The sequence below is a fragment of the Pantherophis guttatus genome, chromosome 7, assembly GCF_059756535.1.
Source record: "Pantherophis guttatus breed Tessera chromosome 7, ASM5975653v1, whole genome shotgun sequence".
In the NCBI taxonomy this organism is placed as follows: Eukaryota; Metazoa; Chordata; class Lepidosauria; order Squamata; family Colubridae; genus Pantherophis; species Pantherophis guttatus.
In genome coordinates, this window is record NC_142069.1 from 5,227,984 (window position 1) to 5,255,363 (window position 27,380).

Genomic DNA, 27,380 nt, shown 5'->3' on the forward strand with positions numbered 1-27,380 from the left:
ACGTGAAAGCAATGATCTCATTCGCCTTCTGTTCTTCCCCATGCAAAGGGAGGAGATTAGAAAACCGCAATCATCATCCTCTTTTAACGACCCCATAATCCCTTGTGGGATGGAGTCTGGGCAACTGAATGGAGCTAGCAGAGTGTTTACTGGCCGGATGCCCTTCCTGTCACCAATGAAGAGGTTTTTTTCAGCAGATATATTCTCAGTGTGCCCAGAGAGAGAAATATCTGCCTCTACCTAGGATCGAACTCACAGCCTCCTGATTGTGAGGCGACAGCTCCACCTCTAGGCCACCGTACCACTCGTTAGAAAACCTCAATATTGTGTTAAAATTTGCAAGGGGCAGAGCCACTTTGAGGTGCAGAGGTTTTGCCAGAACAAAAAACTCTGATTCACTGAAACCTGATGGAAAACACTGGAAGATTCGCCAAGATTCGTCCTTTCTTGACCTGGCCTACTGTCAGATGCCACCTTATGCTTCTTGTGCTTCGCTGCTATGTGGTAACAGACTGCCGTGAACTGTGGGTGAAGTGGAATGAAGGGGAGGAATGCTTGGGGAAACGAAAATAAATACTATTATTTCATCTTCTCAGGATGCTGCCTCAAGGTCACCCAGCTGGAGGAAGAAAGGAGTTGCATACCAAACTATGCTTGGACCGACCGCTATGAAAACATCTTGCCCGAACCTGATTGGTTACACTGGGGTGGACAATGAGAGACAGCTAAGGAAGGGAAGGCTGAACTTAGGGATTTGGGCACGCGATTCTCAGTTCCAGCTTTGCATTTCTGCAAAGAGCCTTGGTGGTACAGTGGTCTAAGGCACCCTGTTATTAAGCTGGTTATTAAGACAGCTGCCTGCAATTACTGCAGGTTTGAATCTCGCCAAGGCTCAAGGTTGACTCAGCCTTCCATCCTTTCTAAGGTAGGTAAATTGAGGACCCAGTTTGTGGGGGCAATAAGCTGACTGTATAAATATACAAAAGGATGAAGGCTATTGCTGAGCACATTGTAAGCCACCCTGAGTCTCCAGAGAAGGGCGGCATATAAATCAAATTAAAAAAAAAAAAATACACTTAACTTCTAATAAAATTACATCTTTCTCAACCGATGGAGCCAAGGATCGTTTCTATTTGGAGGTTTAATCTGTGGCAGGTCTGACACCTACCTACCTTTAGAGGAGGTGATGTTGATGCCTTTTTCAATGCTTGGAAGTAGGCTGTCAGACTCTGGATGAGACAGAATAGGCCAGAAGTGTCAAACCCGTGACCCACAAGCCAGATGAGTCATGTGCTGGTCACTCCCACCCCCATTTTAACGAAGGGGGGGGGAAGTTGTGATACGTTACGTGACGGCACGAGTTTGACCCCCCTGGTATAGGCTGAAAGTGAACCCAAATAAGGTAGGATTCCATAAAGCAGTGTTTCTCAACCTTGGAAGCTTGAAGATGGGTGGACTTCAACTCCCAGAATCCCCCAGCCAGCGCTGCTGGCTGGGGGATTCTGGGAGTTGAAGTCCACCCATCTTCAAGCTACCAAGGTTGAGAAACACTGCCATAAAGGGTTCAAGCCAGAGTTCTTACTCAAGACACAAATGACCAGCTCAAATGATCTCATCTTGGGCACATTATACAAAAGACCTAGCTTCCTGGAGAAAGCCTAATATAGCCTAATATAAATATCTGAAAATAAATAAATAAATAAATAAACAAATAAATAAATAAATAATATTGGGGAAGGGAAGAGAAGAAGGGCAGCAAGAAGCTCAGATCCAGAAAGAGTTTGATAAGACTTCTTAGAATACATAAGAAGGCTTTTTTAAAAAGAGAAAAATGAATCTGTGATTTATGGGTTTGAAGACTAGAAAGAGAAGCTTTAGAGAAATGAAATTATGATGTCGCTTTAGAGATGGGGGAGGGGGGGGACAAAAATAAAAATAAGAATTAATATCCTGGCCATATTATGTTTCTCTAGAGGAGCATTTCTCAACCTTTTAATTTAAAACCGGATTCCCTTAATGACCACATGATTCACAGGGATTCACTTAGCGAAAACGGTCATAAAATGAAGCAAAACTCACTTAACAACTGACCTGCTAAGCAATGGAAATTTGGGGCCTTATTGTAATTGTAAGGTGAGGTCTACCTGTAGTTTCAATATTTCCTGGTTTATTCAGAAGCCATTCCTGTAATATTCACTAGCCTTTCTCCCAGGTAGCCAGAGATACTTTTGGGCCCTTGTACATTATGAAAGTACCGTACTTTTAAGAATATAAGACACACTTCCCTCCACCCCCAAAAAAAGAGGGTGGAAATGTCGTTGCGTCTTATAGAAAAAATACGGCCATTTTTGGCCTCCCAAAACCCTGCTCCGCGTGTCCCGTTTTTGCCAAAAACAGCCCCGTTTTTCACAAAAATGGGACGTGTAGAGCAGTGGTGAGTTTCAAAATTTTTTACTACCGGTTCTGTGGGTGTGGCTTGGTGGGTGTGGCATGGATTGGTGGGCGTGGCAGGGAAAAGATACTGTAAAATCTCCATTCCCACCCCACTCCAAGGGAAGGTTGCTGCAAAATCCCCATTTCCTCCCGATCAGCTGGGACTCGGGAGGCAGAGAATAGATAGGGGCTGGGCCAGTCAGAATTTTTACTACCGATTCTCCGAACTACTCAAAATTTCCGCTACCGGTTCGCCAGAACTGGTCAGAACCTGCTGAAACCCACTTCTGGGTGCAGAGGATTTCAGAGGCCTGTAGAGTGCTCCTGGGGGCTGGGGAAAGCAAAACCGGGATGGGGAGGGGGTTCAGGAGCCAAAAATGGGACTGTTTTTCACAAAAACGGGATGCGCAGAGGGTTTGGGAGGCCTGCAAAGTGCTCCTGAGGGCCGGAGGCACACGGAGGCCAAAAACTTTTTTTTTCTTGTTTTCCTCTTCAAAATCTTGGTGCGTCTTGTAGTCCGAAAAATATGGTACTCTGTATTTCAACAAACCCGTTAACATAGAGAAGCAAATGTTCTAAGAATTCACAGATCGTTCTTCTTAATAGCTTGTTCATGAACATTCTTGCCTTTCCCTTTACAGCAATATTGGAAAACATCTGAATTCAGGAAGTTGTTTATCTGCTTTTGACTGCGTTTTTCTCTGATTTTAATTAAGGCTCAAAAAAGCAATGACCTTGACATCACCTGCTCTACACAAGTTGTTCAAGTAGGACTCTACCCACTTGTGTTTGTGAGAGACGGGTACAATTTCTGCTTTGGGGAAAAGAAAATATTTCACTGATATACTTTTCCACGTTTAAGGTAATGTGTCCTTATTGGGAGGTTTTGTGTTGTTAATAAGGAGCCTGAGTGGCGCAGCAGATTAATGCTACTGTTAAAGGTAGTATTTAGCTTCCAGCTGCCTGCAATTACTGCGAGTTCAATTCTCACCAGGCTCAAGGTTGACTCAGCCTTCCAGATGTCAGCGTCTCACCGCTGGCATAGAGAGGAGAGAGATAAACCCTGAACTTTTGCCTGCTAAATCCCTTTGAAGCTGGGTCGTCGTGGAAATGAAGGGAGGGGGGACAGTCCTGTGAAATGACGAGACAAGAAGTCAATAGAGTGACTTGGAAGATAGCCAATGAGAAGCAGATAATTGGGGATCGGAAAGGGAGGGATTGGGGGGCAAAAGGTCTGCATCGAGTCATGATCCGGTTGCTGTGCTCAAATAAAGAGAAGATTTCCTTAAAGATTGGCAGTTTGGAAATTCATTTATTTTGAGATAGCATCGAAGTCTGACACCATCCTTTCTAAGGTAGGTAAAATGAGGACCCGGTTTGTGGGGGTAATAAGCTGACTTTGTATAAAATATAAAAAAGTCTGAAGGCTATTGCTTAACGCATTGTAAGCCGCCCTGAGTCTCCGGAGAAGGGCAGCATGCATAAATAAATAAATAAATAAATAAATAAATAAATAAATAAATAAATAAATAAATAAATAAATAAATAAATAAATAAATAACTAAATAACTGCTCGGGGCCTTGTTAAACCCGGAGGTGTATAAACATAACAAATACAGAAAAATGAAGCATGTTTGCTTATGTAACTACAGGTAACCGTTAGAACCATTCATTCAGTGACTGTTTGAAGTTACAATGACACAGAAAAATTACTTATGTTTTTCACACTTGCAACCAGAGGTGGTAATCAGCCGGTTTGGACTGGTTCAAGCGTACCGGTAGCAAAAATCCCAGGTGGGCCGGCCCCAGCTCTATGCTTTCTTATTTAGGCACTTTTTTGAGGCTGGGCGCATATGCGGATGGCGCGTGTGAGAGCAAAGCACATGCACAGAAGGCCGGGCACATGCGTGCACGCTGGGCACATGCACAGAGCACGGACATGCTCACATTTTTGGCGCTGGGCGAACCGATAGATAAACGATGCGAATCCCACCTCTGCTTACAAACACTGCATCACAAGACCAACATTTGGACGCTTGGTGAGTGGCACGTATTTGTGACGGTTGAAGTGTGCCGGGGGGAAAGGGGGGGTCATGGGAACATCTTTTGCAACTTCCTAACAAGAAAAGTCAGTGGGGGAAAACCAGATTCACATAACCACCTTTTACTAACTCAACGACTGCAGTAATTCACTTCGCAACGATGGCAAGGCGGATCACAGAATGGGGCCAAACCCAGTTAACATGTGTATTTTGCTTAGCAGTGGAAATGTTGGGCGCAATCGCGGTCGTAAGTTGAGGACTACCTATAAGACACAGTGGGGGTATGGCATTTTTAAGCCTTTAAAACAGGGGTCTCCGACCTTGGCAACTTTTAAGACTTGTGAATTTAAACTCCCAGAGTTCCTCAGCCAGCAAAACTTGTGGACTTCAACTCCCAGAGTTCCTCAGCCAGAAAAACTTTAAGACTTGTGGACTTCAATTCCTTCCTGGCTGAGGAATTCTGGGAGTTGAAGTCCACAAGTTTTGCTGGCTGAGGAACTCTGGGAGTTGAAGTCCACAAGTCTTAAAGTTGCCAAGGTTGGAGACCCCTGCTTTAAAACACTTACTAGCACTATTTTTTTTCTACAGTCACTACAGTGAGGCAAGCAAATCTCCCTCTTGCAAACGTTGAGGGACGTGAAGTTAGGAGAATTGAAGAATTAACTACTCAAGGAAAGTCCATTTAAATCCTTCTCAAATCCTAGACCTTCAGATCCTTGCCGGCTACCGAAAGGATTTAGTTTATATGGTTTTCTCTGCATAGATATTTGATAAAGCCCAGCAGAGTTTGCTGGACCCACCTTTCCCATCGGTTCCAAAACTTCCATTAAATGTTTTTTTTTTTTAAATAATAATAATTCTTTGCTTCATTCTGTTCTGCCAAAGCATCTTTGTTTATTTTCAGCAACGGAACAGCCAACTTTTCCATCAATTCTTATGAAAGCCCGGGGGGGGGGAGGGGGGGCGGCAGTAGAGAGGCAAAAAGGGACGTGACTTTGTATTCACTCAAAATGCACGAGAAGGGAGAATGTGAGATGGTCACCTCCGTAGCTTGCACACAAAAACTGTGTTATCTGGGCCAACGCCCAGCTTGGATTACACTCAGGGGTGGGTTCTAAATTTTTTAAATACCGGTTCTGTGGGTGTGGCTTAATTTTGTGGGCGTGGTTTGATGGTCATGTGACAATTCTTTAGGATTTAGCAGAGGTACTGGTCTACCAAGCTTTTAACTGCTTGCAGAGCTGTACCGGTCTACCCATTTGTTCTTGGAGCGTTCCAGTCTACCCATTTGTTTTTGGAGGCACCGGTCTACTCATTTGTTTTTGGAGGCACCGGTCTACTCATTTGTTTTTGGAGGCACCGGTCTACTCATTTGTTTTTGGAGGCACAGGTCTACTCATTTGTTTTTGGAGGCACTGGTCTACTCATTTGTTTTTGGAGGCACCGGTCTACCCATTTGTTTTCAAAGCACACTGGTCTACCACCACACTGCCTTGTGGTGTGGCAGCACTGATCAGCTGTAGGGCGGCCCTTTGAAGCCCCTTGGCAAGAGTTTAAACAGCTTTTTTTCCTTCTAGCCGATCAGCTGGGACTCCGGAGGCAGCGAATAGATTGGGGAGGCAGGGCCAAATAAAAGGTAAAAATAGCGGGGAGACGGGAGGACCCAGCTCCTGAACAAAGAGTTCGGTGACGTCATATCATCACCACTACCAGCTCGGCCGAACCGAGCCAAACCGGGAGGAACCCACCACTGATTACACCAAAACTTGCCTCTTTTTCAGTGTCTCTGGATATACACGTCCACTGGTTTTCCTTCACGCTGTACGCCCAGAAGTCCGCCAGATCTTGCGTCCCGTCCCAGCCGCCAAACAAATAAACGGTTTCTGATCAAAAAACATTAGAAAAAAAGATGTTAATCCACGGAGTCTTGAGGCCACCAAAGCTCGGCTGCAAAACCTTGGGGTTCCCTCCTCACCCCCCAGAAATTCAAAATTGTTTGTTTTAAACCGTTTATATTTGTTTGATATTTCTGGTAAACTCTTAAATGGGGCTTTTGGGTGAATCAGGATTTTTTTTAAAAAAAAAATGATGATTTTTAAGTTGTGAGAGGCTAGATACAGGCGTCGGGATTTTGATCACATGGGGATACGGCAATGGCCGTAAGTCTGAAAAACAGTCACAAGCCACTCTTTTAGAGTCACTAAATGAACGGCTGTATGTTGAGGAATACCTATACAAGCCACAGCGCTCTCCGAGATGGGCACAATCTCTTAAGGCCATCCCTAAGGAAAGTTTGAACACCATGGTGCTAAAAGTTTCCATTTTGTTTATTTTTAAGGGAGACTTTGAAGGATTCGATTCCAGGATTTTTATAATGCCTTGGTGAGACAACACTTGGAATCCTGCATCCAGTTTTGGTCACCACGATGTAAAAAAAGATGTGGAGACTCTAGAAAGAGTGCAGAGAAGAGCAACAAAGACGATTAGGGGACTGGAGGCTAAAACATACGAAGGACAGTTGCAGGAACTGGGTATGTCTAGTTTAATGAAAAGATGGACTAGGGGAGACATGATAGCAGTCTTCCAATATTTGAGGGGCTGTGTTAAGAAATTTGCAGAGCAACCCTTGAGTAGCAAGGGTGTGCACATGAAAAGTGATTGAGAGTAGTTAGCCAACACAGCCAACACATAGATACACTGAGTTGTTTTTACTTTCAGGAAATAGTAATAAGGCACAGTCCATTAAACAGTCCAGGTCATACATGTATAAAGCAGTAGCTATCAAACTATAGTCCAGGGATAATCCAATAGCAAAGTCTTCTTACCAGTCGTTGTAGTCATACACATTAACAGTTCTTCTATATTTGCAAACAGTAGCAAACGCAGCAAAGATCAGCAAAGAGAATCAAAGAGAAACAAACCAGGTTTCTAGCTCCCTCTTAAGGACATTGGCTACCGAGCTAACCAATCAGAACACAGTATGATGCAATACAGCAATACAGCAGTCTTAAAGCTATATTCATGGTTTATATATTGCCAACCCAACAAGTTAAGTAAAATCATTTCCTAACAGGCTGCCACAAAGAAGAGAGGGTCAGCCTATTCTCCAAAGCACCTGAGGGAAGGACAATAAACCACGGATGGAAACTAATCAAGAAGAGAAGCAACTCAGAACTAAGGAGAAATTTGTTGACAGTTAAGACAATTAATCAGTGGAGTGAGAGTCCCTTGGACTGCAAGGCGATCCAACCGGTCAGTCCTAGAGGAGATCAACCCTGACTGCTCTTTGGAAGGCCAGATCCTGAAGATGAAACTCAAATACTTTGGCCACCTAATGAGAAGGAAGGACTCCCTGGAGAAGAGCCTAATGCTGGGAAAGACTGAGGGTAAAAGAAAAAGGGGACAGCAGAGAACGAGGTGGCTGGATGGAGTCACTGAAGCAGTCGGCGTGAGCTTAAATGGACTCCCGGGGATGGTAGAGAACAGGAAGGCCTGGAGGAACGTAGTCCATGAGGTCGTTATGGGTTGGACACGACTTCGTGACTAACAACAACAAATCAGTGGAACTGCTTGCCTCTAGAACTTGTGGGTGCTCCATCACCAGAGGTTTTTAAGAAGAGATTGGACAACCATTTGTCTGAAATGGTATACGGTTTCTTGCCTGAGCAGGGGGCTGGACTAGAAGATCTCCAAGGTCCCTTCCAACTCTGTTATTCCTATTCTTTTAGCAAAGCAGTGAAGCAGCATCCCTCCAAAATTACTGCGGTAGGATGCATTTAAGCTTCGGGAGGGGCGGGGAGGGGGGAATGATTGAAAAAAGAGAGAGAAAGATCTGGTTATAACCTCTGCTTGCAACAGCCGTAATGGCCAATATCATCACCAAAAGGTTACCTTGGGTCATTAACTGTAATTACACTGTTTATTCTGGGCACCGAGTAGCCAGTGTTCTTTGCAAAGAGTACATCTCTTTGTGTGCCTAAATTCTCACAGCTTACAAAACCCACATTTACTACAATGGACCAATTGATAACCCAGGGAAGGGGGGGGGGGAAACGGGTTTGGCACATGCCGCATATCCAATGAGGCCTCAGATAAAACATCTTGCGACGTCTAGGAAGGGCATACCATTCACAAATTGGAATTTATCCGATGGGGAGCTGGGAGAAGGAAAACCCTCCAGAGCAAAGACCGAATGTATTCCTTCCTAATAGGAACTGAGCTTGTCGATGGCATAGGACAGTGATGGCTAACCTTTTTGCCATTGCGTGCCAGGAGGGGGGGGCGGGGGAGGGTCGCGCGCGCACGTGCCCACGTGCATGTGTGCGCAACCCCCTCCCCCTCCCCCCGTTCCTGGCACAGGCTGGCCTGGTAGGCCCGTTTTTCTTTCTTACCTGGCTCCAGATCCTCTCTGTGTATCTGGGAAGGGCGAAAACAACCTTTCCCACTCCCTTGGAGGCCCTACGGAGGCTGAAAGGGCCCATTTCCCAACTCCCAGTGGGACAGGAAGTGACATTTTTTGCTGTCCCCAGCCTCCAGAACCTCTCTAGGAGTCTGTAGGAGCCTCTCTAGGAGTCTCTGGAGGCTGGGGACAAGAAAAAACGTCACTTCCTGTCCCACCGGGAGTGGGGAAATGGGCCCTTTCAGCCTCCGTAGGGCCTCCAAGTGAGTGGGAAAGGCTGTTTTCACCGTTCCCAGATACACAGAGAGGATCTGGAGCCAGGTAAGAAAGAAAAACGGGCCTTCCCTACCCCCCACCCCCCAGGCCCTCCAGAGGCAGGAAACAGCCTGTTTCCCTACTTCTGGTGGGCCCAGAAGGCCCGAAAATCAGCTGGCTGGCGCGCGCATGCGCCCCAGAGCTGAGCTGGCGTGCCCACTAATATGGCTCCGTGTGCCGCCTGTGGCACGTGTGCCATAGGTTCGCCATCACGGGCATAGGAGAAAGTACAGGCGTGTCTGTTATTCTCCTTATTTTGAAATTATATAGGCCTAAAAGACTCAGGCCACCCCTCACCTTCTTAAATTCAGAATTTGTAAAACTCCCAATTTTTCAATCTGCGGATTTGATGGGAGAGGCTGTTCCTCTGGAAGGGACAGTGCTATAAATAACAAAAGTTATTTTTGGTGCCTAGTCAAAACTTAAGAATCGCGGAACAAAAGCCCTCTGTTGAGAGAAGCATTATTGTAAATGCCTGTTTAAATGCCTGCTCAAAATGCCTCTTCCCTTGCCATATGCATTCAAATCCTTGAAATCTACATTTTAAAGGTCAGAACATGAATCTCGAAAGATCCACACTCTGTACACTCAGGAATTTAATTTTTATGTTCCAGTTTCCAGTTTCCAAGGTTTGTTACCCAACTGTTTTTATTAGAAAGAACTTCTTGTTCTTTTAACATGGAAGTCTTGGGTTTTGCTTTCAAGTTGCTTCTTTCTATTCTTCTGAGCTGACGAACAGGCAGTCCTCGGCTTACGACCACAATTGAACCCAAAATTTCTGTTGTTAAGCGAGACAGTTGTTAAGTGAGTTTTGTCCCATTTTACGGTTTTATTGGCCACATTTGTTAAGTGAATTCACTGCAGTTGTTATATTACTAACATGGTCGTTGAGCGAATCTGGCTTCCCCATTAACATGGGACGGGACGGGACGAAATGTAACAGAAAGAGCCTTGGTAGTACAGTGGTTTAATGCACCCTGTTATTAACACAGCTGCCTGCAATTTCTGCAGGTTCGAATCTTACCAGGCTCAAGGTTGACTCAGCCTTCCATTCTTTCTAAGGTAGGTTAAATGAGGACCCAGTTTGTGGGGGCAATAAGCTGACTTTGTATAAAATATACAAAAGTATGAAGGCTATTGCTTAACGCATTGTAAGCTGCCCTGAGTCTCCGGAGAAGGGCGGCATATAAATCAAATAAAAAAAAAAAAACAGAATAGCAATAAGAATTAGGATAGGATAGGATAGGATAACAATAAGGAATAGAATAGAATAGAATAGAATAGAATAGAATAGAATAGAATAGAATAGAATAGAATAGAATAGAATAGAATAGCAATAAGAATAGCAATAAGAATTGGGATAGGGTAGGGTAGGGTAGGGTAGGGTAGGGTAGGGTAGGGTAGGGTAGGGTAGGACAAGACAGGACAGGGTGTAGAATAGGATAGGATAGGATAGAATAACAATTAGACTTAGACTTAGACTTAGACTTAAGATAGGATAGAGTAGGGTAGGGTAGGGTAGGGTAGGGTAGGGTAGGGTAGGGTAGGGTAGGGTAGGATAGGATAGGATAGGATAGGATAGGATAGAATAGAATAGAATAGAATAGAATAGAATAGAATAGAATAGAATAGAATGGAGAGGAATGGAATAGAATAGAATAGAATAGAATAGAATAGAATAGAATAGAATAGAATAGAATAGAATAGCAATAAGAATAGCAATAAGAATAGCAATAAGAATTGGGATAGGATAGGGTAGGGTAGGGTAGGACAGGACAGAACAGGGTGTAGGATAGGATAGGATAGGATAGGATAGGATAGGATAGGATAGGATAGGATAGGATAACAATTAGACTTAGACTTAGACTTAGACTTAGACTTAGACTTAGACTTTGGATAGGATAGGATAGGATAGGATAGGATAGGATAGGATAGGATAGGATAGGATAGGATAGGATAGGATAGAATAGCAATAAGAATAGCAATAAGAATAGCAATAAGAATAGCAATAAGAATTGGGATAGGATAGGGTAGGGTAGGGTAGGACAGGACAGGACAGGGTGTAGGATAGGATAGGATAGGATAGGATAGAATAGAATAGAATAGAATAGAATAGAATAGAATAGAATAGAATAGAATAGAATAGAATAGAATAGAATAGCAATAAGAATAGCAATAAGAATAGCAATAAGAATAGCAATAAGAATTGGGATAGGATAGGGTAGGGTAGGGTAGGACAGGACAGGACAGGGTGTAGGATAGGATAGGATAGGATAGAATAGAATAGAATAGAATAGAATAGAATAGAATAGAATAGCAATAAGAATAGCAATAAGAATAGCAATAAGAATAGCAATAAGAATTGGGATAGGATAGGGTAGGGTAGGGTAGGACAGGACAGGACAGGGTGTAGGATAGGATAGGATAGAATAACAATTAGACTTAGACTTAGACTTAGACTTAGACTTAGACTTAGACTTAGGATAGGATAGGATAGAATAGAATAGAATAGAATAGAATAGAATAGAATAGAATATTTAGGACAGGACAGAACAGAATAACAGAGTTGGAAGGGACCTTGGAGGTCTTCTAGTCAAGGTGAAACAAATGACCAAATGGGTCAGCTTTAAACATGTGCATTTAAAGTACATCCAGAGAAATGGCCTGACTACTGTCTCACCAAAAAAAAATTAAGAATCTCACTTACGGGCAGGTGTAATGCCATCGCTAATACAGTGAGTCCTTGACTTACGACCACAATTGAGCCCCAAAGCGAGATATATGTGAAGTGAGTTTTGCCCCATTTTACTGCTTTTTCTCGCCACATTCATTAAGTCTATATATATATCACGGCAGTTGCTAACACGGTTGTTAAGTGAATCTGGCCTCCCCATGGGCTGTGCTTGTTAGAAGGTCGCAAAAGGAGAATCACATGATCACGGGACACCGCGAACCAGTTGCCAACACATCCGGATGTAAATCACATGACCGTGGGGATGCTGCAGCGATCATAAGTGTGAAAAATGGCCTTAAGTCGCTTTTTTCATTGTAACTTCGAAACGGTCACTAAATGAACTGTTGTAAGTCGGGGGCTACCTGTATTTCCTATCACACGTCTCAGGTTGGCATTTTATTATTTCAGAATCCTCAAGTAAAATCTCAGATCCCATCGCATTTTCTACCCACTAGGAGGTGCTTTCGAACTGCATCAGCACTTACTGAAATAAATACTGGTGGGGTACAATAATTTAATCCCTCTTATGCAGTGGTGAAATGTAAAATTTGTTACTACCGGTTCTGTGAGTGTGGCTTGGTGGTGGGGGTGGGGGTGGGGTGTGTGTAATATGACTGAGTGGGTGTGGCCAACCTTTTTTTTTCTTTTTTTTACTTTTAAAACCATTTTTTGTAATGGTTTTCGGCTGAAGAGGCAGTTAAAAAAATGCTTTTAAAGCCTCTGATGATCCCAGCTGACTTGCCTGATTGGCAGAGGCTTTTTTTTTTTAAAGCCTCTGATGATCCCAGCTGAGCCGCGCGATCATCAGAGGCTTTTTTTTTACTTTTAAAACCATTTTTTCTAATGGTTTTCAGCTGAAGAGGTGGTTAAAAAAATGCTTTTAAAGCCTCTGACGATCCCAGCTGACTTGCCTGATTGGCAGAGGCTTTTTTTTTAAAAAGCCTCTGATGATCCCAGCTGAGCCACGCGATCATCAGAGGCTTTTTTTTTTACTTTTAAAACCATTTTTTCTAATGGTTTTCAGCTGAAGAGGCGGTTAAAAAAATGCTTTTAAAGCCTCTGACGATCCCAGCTGACTTGCCTGATTGGCAGAGGCTTTTTTTTTTTTAAAAGCCTCTGATGATCCCAGCTGAGCCGCACAATCATCAGAGGCTTTTTTTTTACTTTTAAAACCATTTTTTCTAATGGTTTTCAGCTGAAGAGGTGGTTTAAAAAAATGCTTTTAAAGCCTCTGACGATCCCAGCTGACTTGCCTGATTGGCAGAGGCTTTATTTTTTTTTTTAAAAGCCTCTGATGATTCCAGCTGAGCCCCACGATTATCAGAGGCTTTTTTTTTTTAACTTTTAAAAGCATTTTTTTGGCCAAAGAAGTGGAAGAAAAAATGCTTTTAAAAATAAAAAAAAAAGCCTCTAATGATTGCGCGGCTCAGCTGGGCAATGGGGGGGGGGCAGGGATTTTTGCTATCGGTTCTCCGAACCGCCCACCTCCATCCCTACCGGATCAGGCGATCCGGTCCGAACCGGGAGCATTTCACCCCTGCTCTTATGCGATCATAACTGGAACACGTCAAGTTAATTGGAGATAGAAAGGAGAGATCAAATATTTGGTGGTGATTATTTAGCCAAACGGAAATGGGTCTTGCTTTAATTAAAGCTCAATGATGGGTGTGGTGTTTTTTTTTTTAATTTAAATGCTTGGGTGTTATGACTATATTGAAAATGACATGTCAGAAGTCAGAAGCCAGCAGGAACGGTTTAGAAACCTTTTAAAAAAAAATTATTTGTTCATATTTTCAAGATTGGCTCACAAGAACTAGAGATCGGAACCACCACAATAAACGGGGGGAAAATAGGCATTCGGATAAAATACGTGGGACATTTTAACAAATATCAAAATTCAAAGGCCGAAAGGGAAAAGAGCTTTGTTAGAACCGGACAAATGGTTGTAAGATATCAAAACAGCCAGAATTCAATTCTAATAGCAACCTGCTTACAAAAGAACTGGTTAAATACAGATTTAAGTTTTTAAAAAGTTATTATGGCTTAAAGGCCAATGAAAATAACAACCACAAACAAAAGTTGAACCCAAGCCTTTACGGGGTTGTAACTCTGAACTGTCACTAAATGAAGGGTTGTAAGTCGAATAGCTGTAGTCCTTGATTTATAACATTCATTTAATGGCACTGTGAGAAAAGTGACTTACAACCAATCCTTTCACGTATGGTTGCTGCAAAATCTTCATTGTTATGTGATCGGGCTTTGGCTGTTACGCAACCAGCATGGATTAATGATGGTTGCAGCGTCCTGGGATCATGTGATCCAGCGGTAGGTTTCACATATTCTTACCACCGGTTCGCCCCGTGTGCACACGCTCACTTTGTGCATGTGATGCCTTCCACGCATATGCCCGGCCTTCCACGCATGTGCCCAACCTCGAAAACGTAGCTAAATAGCTACGTCCGAGCAGGTTCGGGCAGGTACTGCTTCGCCCAAACCGGCTGAATACCTCCTCATATGCTCATCATTTGTGATCTTCCCAACCGACTTCCCATAAGCGAAATCAAGGGTGAAAGCCGGATTCGTTAAACAACAGCATGATTGACTTAACAACGGCTGTCATTCAGTTAACGAACGGTTGTAAAATTGGGCACAACTTACTTAACAACTGTCTTGTCCCATTTGTGATCAAAAGAACGATGCTCGTCTCTGTTTCTTAGCCGAGGAAGCCAGCATTGTCCGAAGACTCTTTTCCATGGTCATGTGGCCAGCATGACAATGCGCCAAGGCGCACAGAACGCTGTTTTTCTTCCCTACCGAAATGGTACCTATTTACCTACTCACATTTGCTTGCTTTCGAACTGCTAGGTGGGCAAGGACGGGAGCTCACTCCGTCGCATAGCACCCGGGTCTCGAACCTGGGCAGTCAGCTTTCCAACTGTCAAAGTCAGCATCTTTAAGTGCTGAGCCATCACGTTCCCTTAAGTGAAGAACTACCTATAGTTAAACCTGCTCTTGACTCATGATTACGCAATATTTCTTTAAAACAAAACTAAAGCTATTTTGAGCCGCGGTGGCACAGTGGTTAAGAGTGCAGGCTAATTCTGCTGACTGCCAGCTGCCTGCAATTTGGCAGTTCGAATCTCTCCAGGCTCAAGGTTGACTCAGCCATCTGTCCTTCCGAGGTCGGTAAAATGAGGACCCAGATTGTTAGGGGCAATAGGCTGACTGTGTAAACCGCTTAGAGAGGGCTGTAAAAAGCACTGTGAAGAGAATATAAATCTAAGAGCTATTGCTATTGCTACTGTTGTAGTGGGAAAAGGAAGCATCCAGAATCCGAGATTCCCACTCTTCGAGTCAACAATAAAATTCCCTGTTTTATCTATTATTTTGCAAAATCCCTGTTGGACGGTTACAGCTGAGAGCTGGTGACTGACCCAAAACAATCAGCCAATTTTGTGGCTGAGAGTAGACTTGAACATGAGTCTCCTGTTAAAAAGGAAAAAAGAAAACCAAGATAAATAAGAAGGCTCACCTGTTTGAACATCAATGACCATTTGATGCCCGCCTCTCATTCCTGGCCTGCTGTCCTCACCGTCACCTTGTTGGATCAATCAAAACAAAACAACAATCGGCCATTAGTGAGTTTCCATTCTTCTTATTTCCCAGCAAACTAAGCGGCTAAAACACTGAACTTGTCGATCAGAAAGGTCGGCAGTTCGGCGGTTTGAATCCCTAGCACAAGGTCTCCTGTGTGAGTAGGGGGTTGGACTAGATGACCTCCAAGGTCCCTTCCAACTGTGTTATTCTATTACTGTTACTCAGCTGCATTAAAGAAAAAAAAAACTTTGGAATACAGGTAGTCCTTGACTTACAACAGTTTGTATGATCATTCAAAATTACAACAGTCCTGAAAAAAAGTGACTTATGAGTATTTTTTACATTTAACAACTGTTGCAAGCATCCCCACAAGTCCCAGGATCAAATTTCAAAACGTTTGGCAACTGGCTCATATTTACGATGGTTGCAGTGTCCCATAATCCCCTTTTGTGGACTTCTGACGAGCGAAGACATAGGGGAGGTCGGATTCACTTAACAACCGTGTGACTAATTTTAGCGAGTGCGGTGGTTCGCTTAAGAACCGCGGCAAGGAAGGTGGTAAAACGGGGCAAAACCCACTGAAGGACTGCCTTGCTTAACGAGGGAAATTCGGGGTTCAATTGTGGTCGCTGTCAACCCTGAAGCTGACCTGAGCGAGGCCATTTTCTGAGCTTCAGTGTTGCCACACTGGAGCCGAGGGATAGGGACGGAGGAGTAGAGATAGATGGGGTTTTGTAGCCAAAACAAAAGACTTTCTCCTGGGAACCAAGGACATTCCCACAGGTGGTCGGAGAGGAGGAGGAGTCATGTTACCAGGCAACTGGATGACACGATGATTGGACCATGTGACTGGGTGTGTGAAGAAGGGGGAAGAACTCTGCTAATTAGGTGAAAACTGCGGGAATATTCAGAGTCGGTTTTTACCAGCCTGTGCCAATATGATATATCCAATAAACCAGTTCTTTGAGGAATCTACCTGCTTTGGAGTTCTATTTATTATGGGTGTATTACTTGGAACCCTGACAGTCGTAAGTCGAGGACTGCCTGTAAATCATTCCTGGAAAGACATGGTATTATTGGCGGTTGTAAGAAAAAAAATATGCATAAGCCAAAGGCATGGTTAGCTAAAGTAGAAAGGCCTCTTAGCTCAGACCTCCAGAGAGCTGTTGCCTGTCATATCTAACAAGGTTGAGCTAAAATAACCAATGATTCATTCAGTCAATTCTAATAACACAAAGAAGTTGTCTAGCCTTTTTGATTCTAAAACCACAGGAGCAACTGGTGGTAGGTCCCTCAGTCACCACCCCAAACAAATTGAAATTATACCTTAATCTTATTAATTGCTTTAAGGAGGTAGCCACCCAGTTTTTAATTTATCAATCAAGTTTGCAGGTGGTCCTCGGCTTACGACCGTATCAGAGCTTACCCATTAAGGCCATAAGTCAGAACATTCATACATGTCAACCACACAACTCACACGATTTTATACAGTAGCTCTTTCTTTTAATGGCGGTTGTTAAGCAAATCCATGATTCGCTACAGGCCGTTTTTGGGGGGAAATCGAGAAGGGATTTCTCGATATAGGGGATGCGGTGGCTCAGTGGCTAAGACGCTGAGCTTGTCGATCGAAAGGTCGGCAGTTCAGCGGTTTGAATCCCTAGTGCCGCGTAACGGGGGAGCTCCCGTTCCTTGTCCCAGTTTCTGCCAACCTAGCAGTTCGAAAGCACGTAAAAAAATGCAAGTAGAAAAATAGGGACCACCTTTGGTGGGAAGGGAACAGCGTTCCGTGCGCCTTTGGCGTTGAGTCATGCCGGCCACATGGCCACGGAGACGTCTTCGGGCAGCGCTGGCTCTTCGGCTTTGAAATGGAGATGAGCACCGCCCCCTTGAGTCGGGAACGACTAGCACATATGTGCGAGGGGGACCTTTACCTTTACAAGAAGCGAATGTTGGCTTTCAGCAAAAGTGTCATAAATTGTGATCGTGTGATGCTGCAAAGGGTCAGGAATGGGGGGTCGTTTGCCAAGCTCTCAAAATGCAGTCGTATGAGCAGAGAGAGAGGAGTGTCGTAACTTCAGAACTGGGTCTTTGAGGTCATCTTTTTTGTGGGAATGTCAACCTAACCTCGAATGGTCACTATGTCGTAAGTTGAGGACTACCTGTATATAGTTGGCTATCTTATCAAACGGCGATTCTGGGTGGCATTCCCCCACCCCCATACACACACACACAGATATCTCAAAGGCCTGTAGGTAGTCCTCGACTTACAACCATTCATTTAGTGACCATTCAAAGTCACAATGGCACTAAAAAAATGAATTACGCCTGGGTGTTTGTTTTTTTTTACACTTGTGACCCTTGCAGCATCCCCGTACGGATCAAATTTCAGACACCTGGCAACTGACTCATATTTATGACTGTGGCAGTGTCCAGGGGTCATGGGAATCCCCTTTTGCGACCTTCTGAGAAGTGAAGACGACGAGGAAGCCAGATTGACTTCACAACCCTGGCAAGAGAGGTCACAAAATGGGGCAAACTCACTTGTCTTGCTTAGTTAACGGGAAATGTTGGGCCCGATTGCCGTTGTAAGTCAAGGACCACCTGTAGTATCTACCTTGTTGCGTCAATAAGGTCCTCGGAAATAGCTCACGGCAAACCCGGTTTCAATACGGTACCTTTGGTGCTTTTGGGAATGATCTGACCCCATCGTGGTTTGTATTCCTGCTGGCTGATGTACTGGTTGAACAAGCCATCTGTTTGGAAAGAAAAAAAGAAAAGAGTGAGCGGCCACATTCTTCCCATCGCAGCAGCCTCGCAAGGTCGGTTTTGAACGGTTTGCGAAACGGCAGGAGAAAACAAGGGGTTTAACCACCATGGTAGCTTTGTATAAAATTAGATGGAGAATCGGAGGAAAAGGTAAATGAGGGAGGTAAATGTTATTTCGGTATTTTTCAGAGTATAAGACGCACCTTTTTCCCCCCTAAAAGGGGGTGAAAATTTAGGTGCGTCTTATACACCGAATGTAGCACCCGCCCACCCACTGGCCCCCACCCTTTGGCCTCTGCCTCCCAGCAATTTACCTCCTTGCAAGCAAACAGCAAGAAAAAACAGCTTTCAGTTTCAGCACAGGCTAATTAATTAGCACAAGTTGATTGGATCGGCCTCCCGACTCTCAGCTGATTTGCTCTCAGCTGTTTTTCACAGGGCTCTGCTGCTTGCTGCAAAGAGGTAAATTTGCTGGAGCAGATTTTTTTTCCCCTTGTGCTAATCAAGCTCTGCTGAAAACAAAAATGAAAGTAAAGCAGGCTGTTTGCTGCAAGGAGGCAAAATTGCGCAGAGGCAGAGGGAGATTTCCTTTTCTTCTTTTCCTCACCAAAAAAGGTAGGTGCGTCTTATACTCCGGTGCATCTTATACTCCGAAAAATATGGTAAATAAACCGTATTATAGTTGTGTAAGCGCATCCAGTAGGTAGGAAAATTCCTGTCACCTGCTACGTGGGGGGAAAGATAAGGTGACTGAATAAAGGGGTCACAGGGACGACTCACATAAAGGCAGATTTCCAAGGGAAATAAGACTGATAGAAGACAATATTTCTAGCTCAGAATCGAACTGTGAGGTCCTTAGTGCTCCCTGAGCTTGTTTGTTTTCTTGGGGTCATGTTTCATGACCCAACTAGGTAACATCATCAGTGCTAGAAAGGAGTGGAGTTTGTGGAAAGGAGGAGGAGGAGGAGGAGGAGGAGGAGGAGGAGGAGGAGGAGGAGGAGGAGGAGGAGGAGGAGGAGGAGGAGGAGGAGGAGGAGGAAGACAACAACGACGACTGTGGGGTCTTTGGTGCTCTTTGAGCTTGGTGGTTTTCTTAGAGACATTTCATTACCCAACTAGGTAACATCATCAAAGAAACGTCTGCAACAAAACCAACAAACTCAGAGTGCACCAATGACCCGACAGTCATTGTCCTCTTTCTCTAGCTTCTCCTCTCCACAATCCTCATCCCTTCTAGCACTGATAACGTTATCTAGTTTGGTAATGAAACGTCTCCAAGAAAACCACCAAGCTCAAAGAGCACCAAGGACCCCCTCACGGTTTTGGATGATTCACTAAAATCATATTTTGAAATACGGTACAGATCACGTCTTGAATCAACATCAATCCATGATAGGGGTTTATATGCAACATACGACATTCCGCCATTCAAAACATGGGCGTCTGTGAGGCCCAATCCTGGAAAACAAACCCAGATCCTTAAACCATCATCCACTTAAATCTCCCTTCCATAGGGATTGTAAAGTCAAGACAGGAAGAGAACAATCTACAACACCCCAAGTAAAACTCGTTGCTTTCAGTGGCTAAGGAAACTATCTATCTATCTATCTATCTATCTATCTATCTATCTATCTATCTATCTATCTATCTATCTACCTACCTACCTACCTACCTACCTACCTACTTACCTACCTACCTACCTACATATATATATATATATAGCAATTTAATAGGATGTATTCCCAACTTTTCACATGCCAAATGAGACAAAAAACAAGAGGACTACAGTCTTTTCTGGTTGGTAAGAAAATGTCCTTTTCTTTGGAATTAATCTGCCTCCAGTAATAAATCTCATAGTCCAGAAATAAAACAGAGAGCAGCCTAACAAGAACTTCAGCAAAAGGAGGAGACGGTTTCAGTCAACCGAATATCATACCCTCCAGCAAATCGTAGGGAAAATATTATTTTTTGTGGCCTTCTCTTCGACTAGTCCCGTCCCTGGTACATTTAAAACGTATTTTCGCTGGGGAAAAAAAATGCACGGGCACTTGGATAGATCTTCAGATCTTCTACCATTCCGGTCCCCAGCCAGAAGAGATCACAGCTGTTTTGCAACAGCAGGACAGATGCATAAGATAAAAGCAGGCTTCTCATCTTATCAAGATTAAAGGCATTCCCCCACCCCCCCAAACAAATCAACCGACATCTAGCCGAGAAAGGTGGCCCATATTATCTCTTAACTTTAGAGTTGGTTCCAGCAATCTTGCAGTATAGATAGTCCTCAACTTACGACAACAATTAAGGATTAACTTCCTATTAATTGATTGATTAAGAAGAAACTTCCTAACAGGGAGAACAATTAACCAGAAATCGTGGGTGGTCCATCACTGGAGGTTTTTAAGAAGAGACTGGACAGTCACATGTCTGAAATGGTACATGGTCTCCTGTTTGAGCAGAGGGCTGGACTAGAAGACCTCCAAGGTCCCTTCCAGCTGTATTCTGATTGATTGATTGATTGAATTGAGCCCAAAATTTCTGTTGTTAAGTGAATCACGGCACTGGTTAAGGTAGTAACACAGTTGTTAAGTAAATCTTAATGCATTGTGAGCCACCCTGAGTCTTCGGAGAGGGGCGGCATAATAAATGAATGAATGAATGAATGAATAAAAATAAATAAATAAATAAATAAATAAATAAATAAATAAATAAATAAATAAATAAATAAATAAATAAATAAATCTGGCTTCCCCACTGACTCTAAAGCAGGGGTGAAATGCTCCTGGTTCAGACTGGATCGCCCGATCCAGTAGCTATGGAGACGGGTGGTTTGGAGAACCGGTAGCAAAAATCCCTCCCCCCACATTGCCCAGCTGAGCCGCGCAATCATCAGAGGCTTTTTTTTTTCATTTTTAAAAGCATTTTTTCTACAACCTCTTTGGCCGAAAAAATGCTTTTAAAAGTAAAAAAAAAAAAAAAAAAAAGCCTCTGATGATCATGTGGCTCAGCTGGGATCGTCAGAGGCTTTTAAAAGCATTTTTTCTACAACCTCTTCGGCTGAAGAGATTATAGAAAAAAATGTTTTTAAAAGGAAAAAAAGCCTCTGCCGATCAGGCAAGTCAGCTGGAATCGTCAGAGGCTTTAAAAGCATTTTTTTTACCTCTTCAGCCGAAGAGGTTGTAGAAAAAATGCTTTTAAAAGTTTTTTAAAAAAAAGTTGGCCACATCCACTCAGTCATATTACCCCCCTCCACAAAACCACGCCCACAGAACAGGTAGTAACAAATTTTACATTTCACCACTGCTCTAAAGGTCACAAAAGGGGATCGATCCTGTGACCCAGGGATGCTGCAACCGTCATAAATGTGAATCAGTTGCCAAGCGGTCGAATTTTGACCATGTGACCATGGGGATGGTGCAACGGTTGTAAGTGTGAATAACGGTTAAAAGTCACTTTTTTTTAGTGCCATTATAATTTCGAACAGTCACTAAAGGAACTGTTGTAAAGTCGAGGACTACTTGTGTTTATCGCACACTTATTCTGTCCAGCGATTTTAATTCACCGTGCTGTCTAGACACCGTGGCGATAGCAAATCAGAACAGAGTTTAAAGGTTTTTAAAAATCAGACCTGCGTATCAACAATCTTAAGGAAAGGCAGCCAGAAATTAAGTCCACCCCCAATGGTAGGCTGGCGTGAAAAAATATGTTAAGCAAATACATTCAAACACGGGCGTTTTCTCCCCTGTAGAGAAATAGCCGTGAAGAAAAATCTCTGCAAAGCAGGGGTGAAATGCTCCCGGTTCGGACCGGATCACTCGATCCGGTAGCGATGGAGGCGGGTGGTTCGGAGAACCAGTAGCAAAAATCCCTCCCCCCCCCCATTGCTCAGCTGAGCCGCGCAATCATCAGGGGCTTTTTTTTTTACTTTTAAAAGCATTTTTTCTACAACCTCTTCGGCCGAAAAAATGATTTTAAAAGTAAAAAATAAAAAAAAGCCTCTGATGATCGCATGGCTCAGCTGGGATCCTCAAAGGCTTTTAAAAGAAAAAAACCCTTTTTTTCTTTTAAATGCCTCTGACAATCCCAGCTGAATTCCCTGATCAGCAGAGGCTTTTTTTTCTTTTAAATGCCTCTGACGATCTCAGCTGAATTGCCTGATCGGCAGAGGCTTTTTTAAAAAGCCTTTGCCGATCAGGCTACTCAGCTGGGATCGTCAGAGCCTTTTGAAAGCGAAGAGGTTGTAGAAAAAATGGTTTTAAAAGTTTTTTTAAAAAATTGGCCACGCCCACCCTGTCACATTACCTCCCCTCCACCAAGCCACGCCCACAGAACCGATAGTAACAAATTTTAGATTTCACCATTGCTGCAAAGGAATTGAAAACCCATTTGGGTTTTCCGGAAAGCATCAGATTTGATCTTTCTGCACCATCATGCTGACAGATCTCTTTTGCAAAAGCCAAGTCTGTCTGTTTTCCACATGAGTTGCTTGAAGAGGAGAAAAAAAAAGTGTTACGTCAAAATTAGCCCCTCGAGGCTTACTTTCAAGAGATGGGCAAGATTTGGAAACGGGGAAGGAAGCCTCTAAATAGAATTGCATTTATTTATTTATTTATTATAAAAGTTTTTTTTTTATTTTTTTTAGACAAACACATATACAAACATACAACATATTTTCTTTGAACAGAGTATTGGGCCGGTTCACAAATCTAAACAATATTTAGTCATTTCAATTAAATTTACAATGTCTATATTTCCTTTTTGCCATAGGTATTCCTTAGATATTTTTTTTTAAATCCTAAAGAATTGTTTGTCACATGACCATCAAACCATGCCCACAAAATAAGCCACACCCACAGAACCGGTAGTAAAAAAAAAATTAGAACCCACCCCTGCTTGGAACCCTGACATCTTGTTTAGTAACAGAAATGTTGGGCTCAATAAGTGGTCGTATGTCGAGGACTACCGGTACACTGTATACACGGCTGTTTTTCAGGAGATGAAAATGACAACCCAGCCGGCTCTAGGATCATAGAGAAAGGTCCTCGAGCAACGTGAGAAGTGAATGCAAAATAAACAGGAAGCTTTGCACTCTGTTTGGACTTGTCAGCCACCCGCGGTGCGGAAAACAATAGCAACGCCGAGAGTTAGAACGAAGCCAAACAGTTACGACATAACACAAATCACAGGCTAAAGGCGGCAGCCTTCCCCAACAGATCACCCACCAGATGCCCTGAGGTTGCAATTCCCAGAATTATCTCCACATTCCCAAAATACTTGGAGCTTTAAAACAAAAAACAAAAAGCCACGAATTCATCAGCTTCCTAACTCTAGACCAGTGATGGCTTAACCTTTTTGCTATCGCGTGCCAAAAGCGCGGGGAGCGGGGGAGGGGGGTCGCACATGTGCGTGCCCACTCCCATAATTCAATGCCCCCATACACACCCTGCACATGAGCACGCGACACCCCCGCCCCGCTACCCCCACTTTTGGCACGTGACGGCAAAAAGGTTAACAGTGGGCCCGGTAGGCCCGTTTTTCGCCCTTCCCAGACTCCAGAGGCTTCCTTGGAGCCTGGGGAGGGTGAAAACAGCCTCCCCCACCACCCCAGGTCCTCCGGAGGCCGGAGATGGCCTGTTTCCCGACTTCAGTGGGCCCGGAAGGCCCAAAAATCAGCTGGCCGACACGCTGGAGCTGAGCTACGGAAACGCTCACGTGCCCACAGATATGGCTCCGCGTGCCATCTGTGGCACCCATGCCATAGGTTCACCATCACAGCTCTAGACCGTCAGAAATGCCTCTGGCCTTCCTCCCAAACTGTCAGCCCTGCCCCAGTTTGCTCTCCCATTTCGATTCCGTTTGTAGCGAAAAGATGAGTTTTACTAGAAGCCAAGTGGTTACAACGAAGCAAAGCCAGAACTGAGGTTTTGCGCGCGAATATTGCCCAGTTCATCTTCCTTCCCTGTTACCTCCCGATTGTCCATTCACATTCAAAGAAGTTGTTCTGGTAACTATTCCTGCAACGGTGGGTTAAATGGTGAGTCTTCACCTTCCATTCTTAAACCTGTGGCCTTGGGATAGGTCTATGACAACTCACCCTGGTGAACCGGCCACAACCAACTCACCGCAGTTGCTGCGGCCAACTCACAGCAGGACAACTTGCCATGGCCAATTCGCCGCGAAACAAGAATTACACTAATATTGAATAAACAAGTCTAACACAGTGAGGCTCCAATCTTTTGGGCACCAGGGACCGGTTCCGTGGAGAGGGGTTCTTCCGTGGACCGGAGGGGGTGTGGTTTTGTGTGCTGCCTGCATCCCTCAGATGGGACTTTGCTTGTTTGCATGGACCGGTTGCTGGTTTGCCGGCATGCCCTGTCCGATGTGGGTCCACGGATTGGGGGTTGGAGACCCCCAGATCCAATAGAATCATTAGAGAAAGGATGCCAAAGAAGGGGACAAAATAAAATGCGAATGGCCAAACTTTAAATAATTTTTAAAATTATTTTAAATAATTAAATGAGCCGTGGTAGCGCAGTGGTTAGAATGCAGTACTGCAGGCTACTTCTGCCGGCTGCCAGCAATTCGATTCTCACCGGCTCAAGGTAGACTCAGCATTCCATCCTTCCAAGGTCGGTAAAGTGAGGATCCAGATTGTCGGGTGCAATAGGCTGACTCTGTAAACCGCTTAGAGAGGACTGTAAAAGAACTGTGAAGCGGTATATAAGTGCCATTGCTACTGCTATCATCCATCTATCTGTGGTGGCACAGTGATTAGAAGGCAATATTGCAGGCTTAATTCTGCCAACTGCCGGCGGTTCGATCCTGACTGGCTCAAGATCTACTCAACCTTTCATCCTTCCGAGGTTGGTAAAATGAGGACCCAAACTGCTGGGAACAATAGGCCGATTCTGTAAACCGCTTAGAGAGAGCTGTGAAGCATGTGAAGCGGTATATAAGTCTAAGTGCTATGGCTATTGCTAAATTGAATTGTTCCGCAGCGATCTGTCCCGTGGCAAGCAGGCCATGGCGAGTTGGCTGTGGTAAGTTGTCCCGTTTCACCTTGGGATGGTGAACCTACATCTCAGGACAGCACGATGGGTAATTTCTGTTTCCCCCCTTCCCCAACTCCCACCCCACCCATAGTTTATGGCAGGCTGGCATCTGTTTTGACCAAGGCTTCCTGAGACAGTAACAATCACACGCTTAGTCCCCTCTTTTTATTTCACCGGCTGTGAATTACGTTCGTTCACAGCCCATAATGAGTCCCAAGCAGTCTGTGAATAGTCCGACAGAAGTCTGCCACAGTCCTTCGGAATAAGGCTGATAAGCACCCACCTTTATCTCCCTTGACACGCTGCCAAAGACCTAATTGCCAATTAGCTTTGCAAGGCCACACGGAACACAGAGTCAAAACAGAGCTTCAGAATTTAAATCGACCAGCATGAACAAAGTTGCTTCCTGCAAAGACTCACGTGCCTTTGCTCCTCCTTTATGTCTTTTGGGAGGGGCCAATCATCTCCAAGCCTTACTCCCGAGTCGCCCCTTTTGTCTTAACTGTTCTTGCCTTCTGGCAGCTCTGCGCATATGCGCACTGGGAGCAGGCTCCCCCTGTTCTTCTGCCTCGCTGATGTCAGACTCAGGAGGCTCCAGAGTCTGCATATAACTCCCAGGTGGCCCTGTCCCCATCTCTGCCTCCGACGCAGAGCCCTCATCCGAGCCTTCCCCAGACTCCAGGACTGGCCCATGTTCCTCCCCAGACTCCTCACTGTCCGACTCTGCTGCCAGCTCTGCAAGCTGCCGGCGGACCATAACAGCATCTAGCGAAGGAGGGCTGGAGCAGGATGGCAGTTGTGACACAACCCTTTGGGAACTCACCATTCACAGCTTTTTCTATCAACTCTTCGCACGCGTTGAAGTCTCCCTTCAGGACCAGTTTCTCGTGAAGGTCGGTCAGCATGGGGTGTTCCAGGGCAATCTTGGTTTTCTTCTGTAGGGACTCGAACGCCTCCGTGTAATTGTGTTGACGAAAGTGCTTCAAGCAGAGGCGAATGGCTTCCTGTTCACGGTACTACTGGAACACAAGAAAACCTATGAGAACAGCACCGAAGAGGGTCCCGCAGGTGGCCTTGCAAGAGCAAAGCTTAGGTCACAGGAAAATCAAAATCCTCGGAAGGACAGGCTTAGCAGAATGATATACAGGTAGTCCTCGATGTACGACTGCAATTGAACCCAAAATTTATGCTGCTAAGAGTTGTTGAGTGAGTTCTGCCCCATTTTACAACTCTTCTTGCCTCCCTCTCTCCCCCTCCCTCTCTCTTAACCTCCTTCCCTCTCTCCCCTTCCTCCCTCTCCCCTTCTTCCCTCTCTCCCCCCAGCCTCCCTCTCTTAACCTCCCTCTCTCTTTCCCTCCCAGCCTCCCATTCGCTTAACCTCCCTCTCCCTCCCTCCTCCCTCCCTTTTTTCCCTCCCAGCCTCCCATTCTCTTAACCACCTTCTCCCTCCCTTCCAACCTTCTTTCCTCTCTCCCCTCCCTCCCTCTTTCCCTCCCTCCCACTTTCTCTTTCTCTCTCCCTCCAGCCTCCCTCCCTCCCCCTCCCTCCCAGCCTCCCATTCTTTTAACCCCCCTCTCCCTCCTTCTCTCTACCTCCCTCTCTCCCAACCTTCTTTCCTCTCTCCCTTTCCTCCCTCTTTCTCTCCCTCCCTCTCCCTCTGTCTCGCTCTCTCTCTCCCCCAGCCTCCCTCCTTTCGTCCCTCTCTCATACACAACATCCACCTATCTGGAGCTGCTTCAGACACAGGTTACAATCCTACCTTGCTGTACCAATTGAGACAGGGCTGTACCACATCTGGATCATCAATACCGTTGAGTTCAACATACCAGATGCTAAAATTGAAGCTGGGACCCCAGGACAGGAGCGGAACTAAAAAAAGAAGAAGGACCAAGAAATTACATCGCCCTGAAATATGAATTCCTGCTGACTACAGATATTCTTGCCCTGCTATTCTCTGTCACGATGCCTCCTAGGCAACTTCACAGCTCCAGTCCGTTCAAGAACATAGGACAAAGTTTGAGGATGTGATTATCAGAATAATAGAA

The 27,380-nt window shown here is 44.6% G+C and overlaps 1 protein-coding gene across 2 annotated transcripts in view; it reads right to left on the minus strand.

Moving 5' to 3' along the window:
* The window catches only part of MKLN1 (muskelin 1), a 96,823-nt gene that overhangs the window by 34,987 nt on the left and 34,456 nt on the right, over nucleotides 1-27,380 (minus strand). Inside the window, exons 5-9 of one of the 2 annotated variants that reach the window (XM_060685894.2) lie at nucleotides 27,095-27,204; nucleotides 26,159-26,351; nucleotides 18,196-18,273; nucleotides 15,456-15,521; nucleotides 6,246-6,358 (exon numbers count right to left, since the gene is read on the minus strand). In XM_060685894.2, coding sequence (XP_060541877.1) covers nucleotides 6,246-6,358; nucleotides 15,456-15,521; nucleotides 18,196-18,273; nucleotides 26,159-26,351; nucleotides 27,095-27,204 — 560 coding nt within the window. Of the gene's footprint in view, nucleotides 1-6,245; nucleotides 6,359-15,455; nucleotides 15,522-18,195; nucleotides 18,274-26,158; nucleotides 26,355-27,094; nucleotides 27,205-27,380 lie in introns of those variants that run through there. The other variant, XM_087873570.1, reaches the window with a different exon arrangement.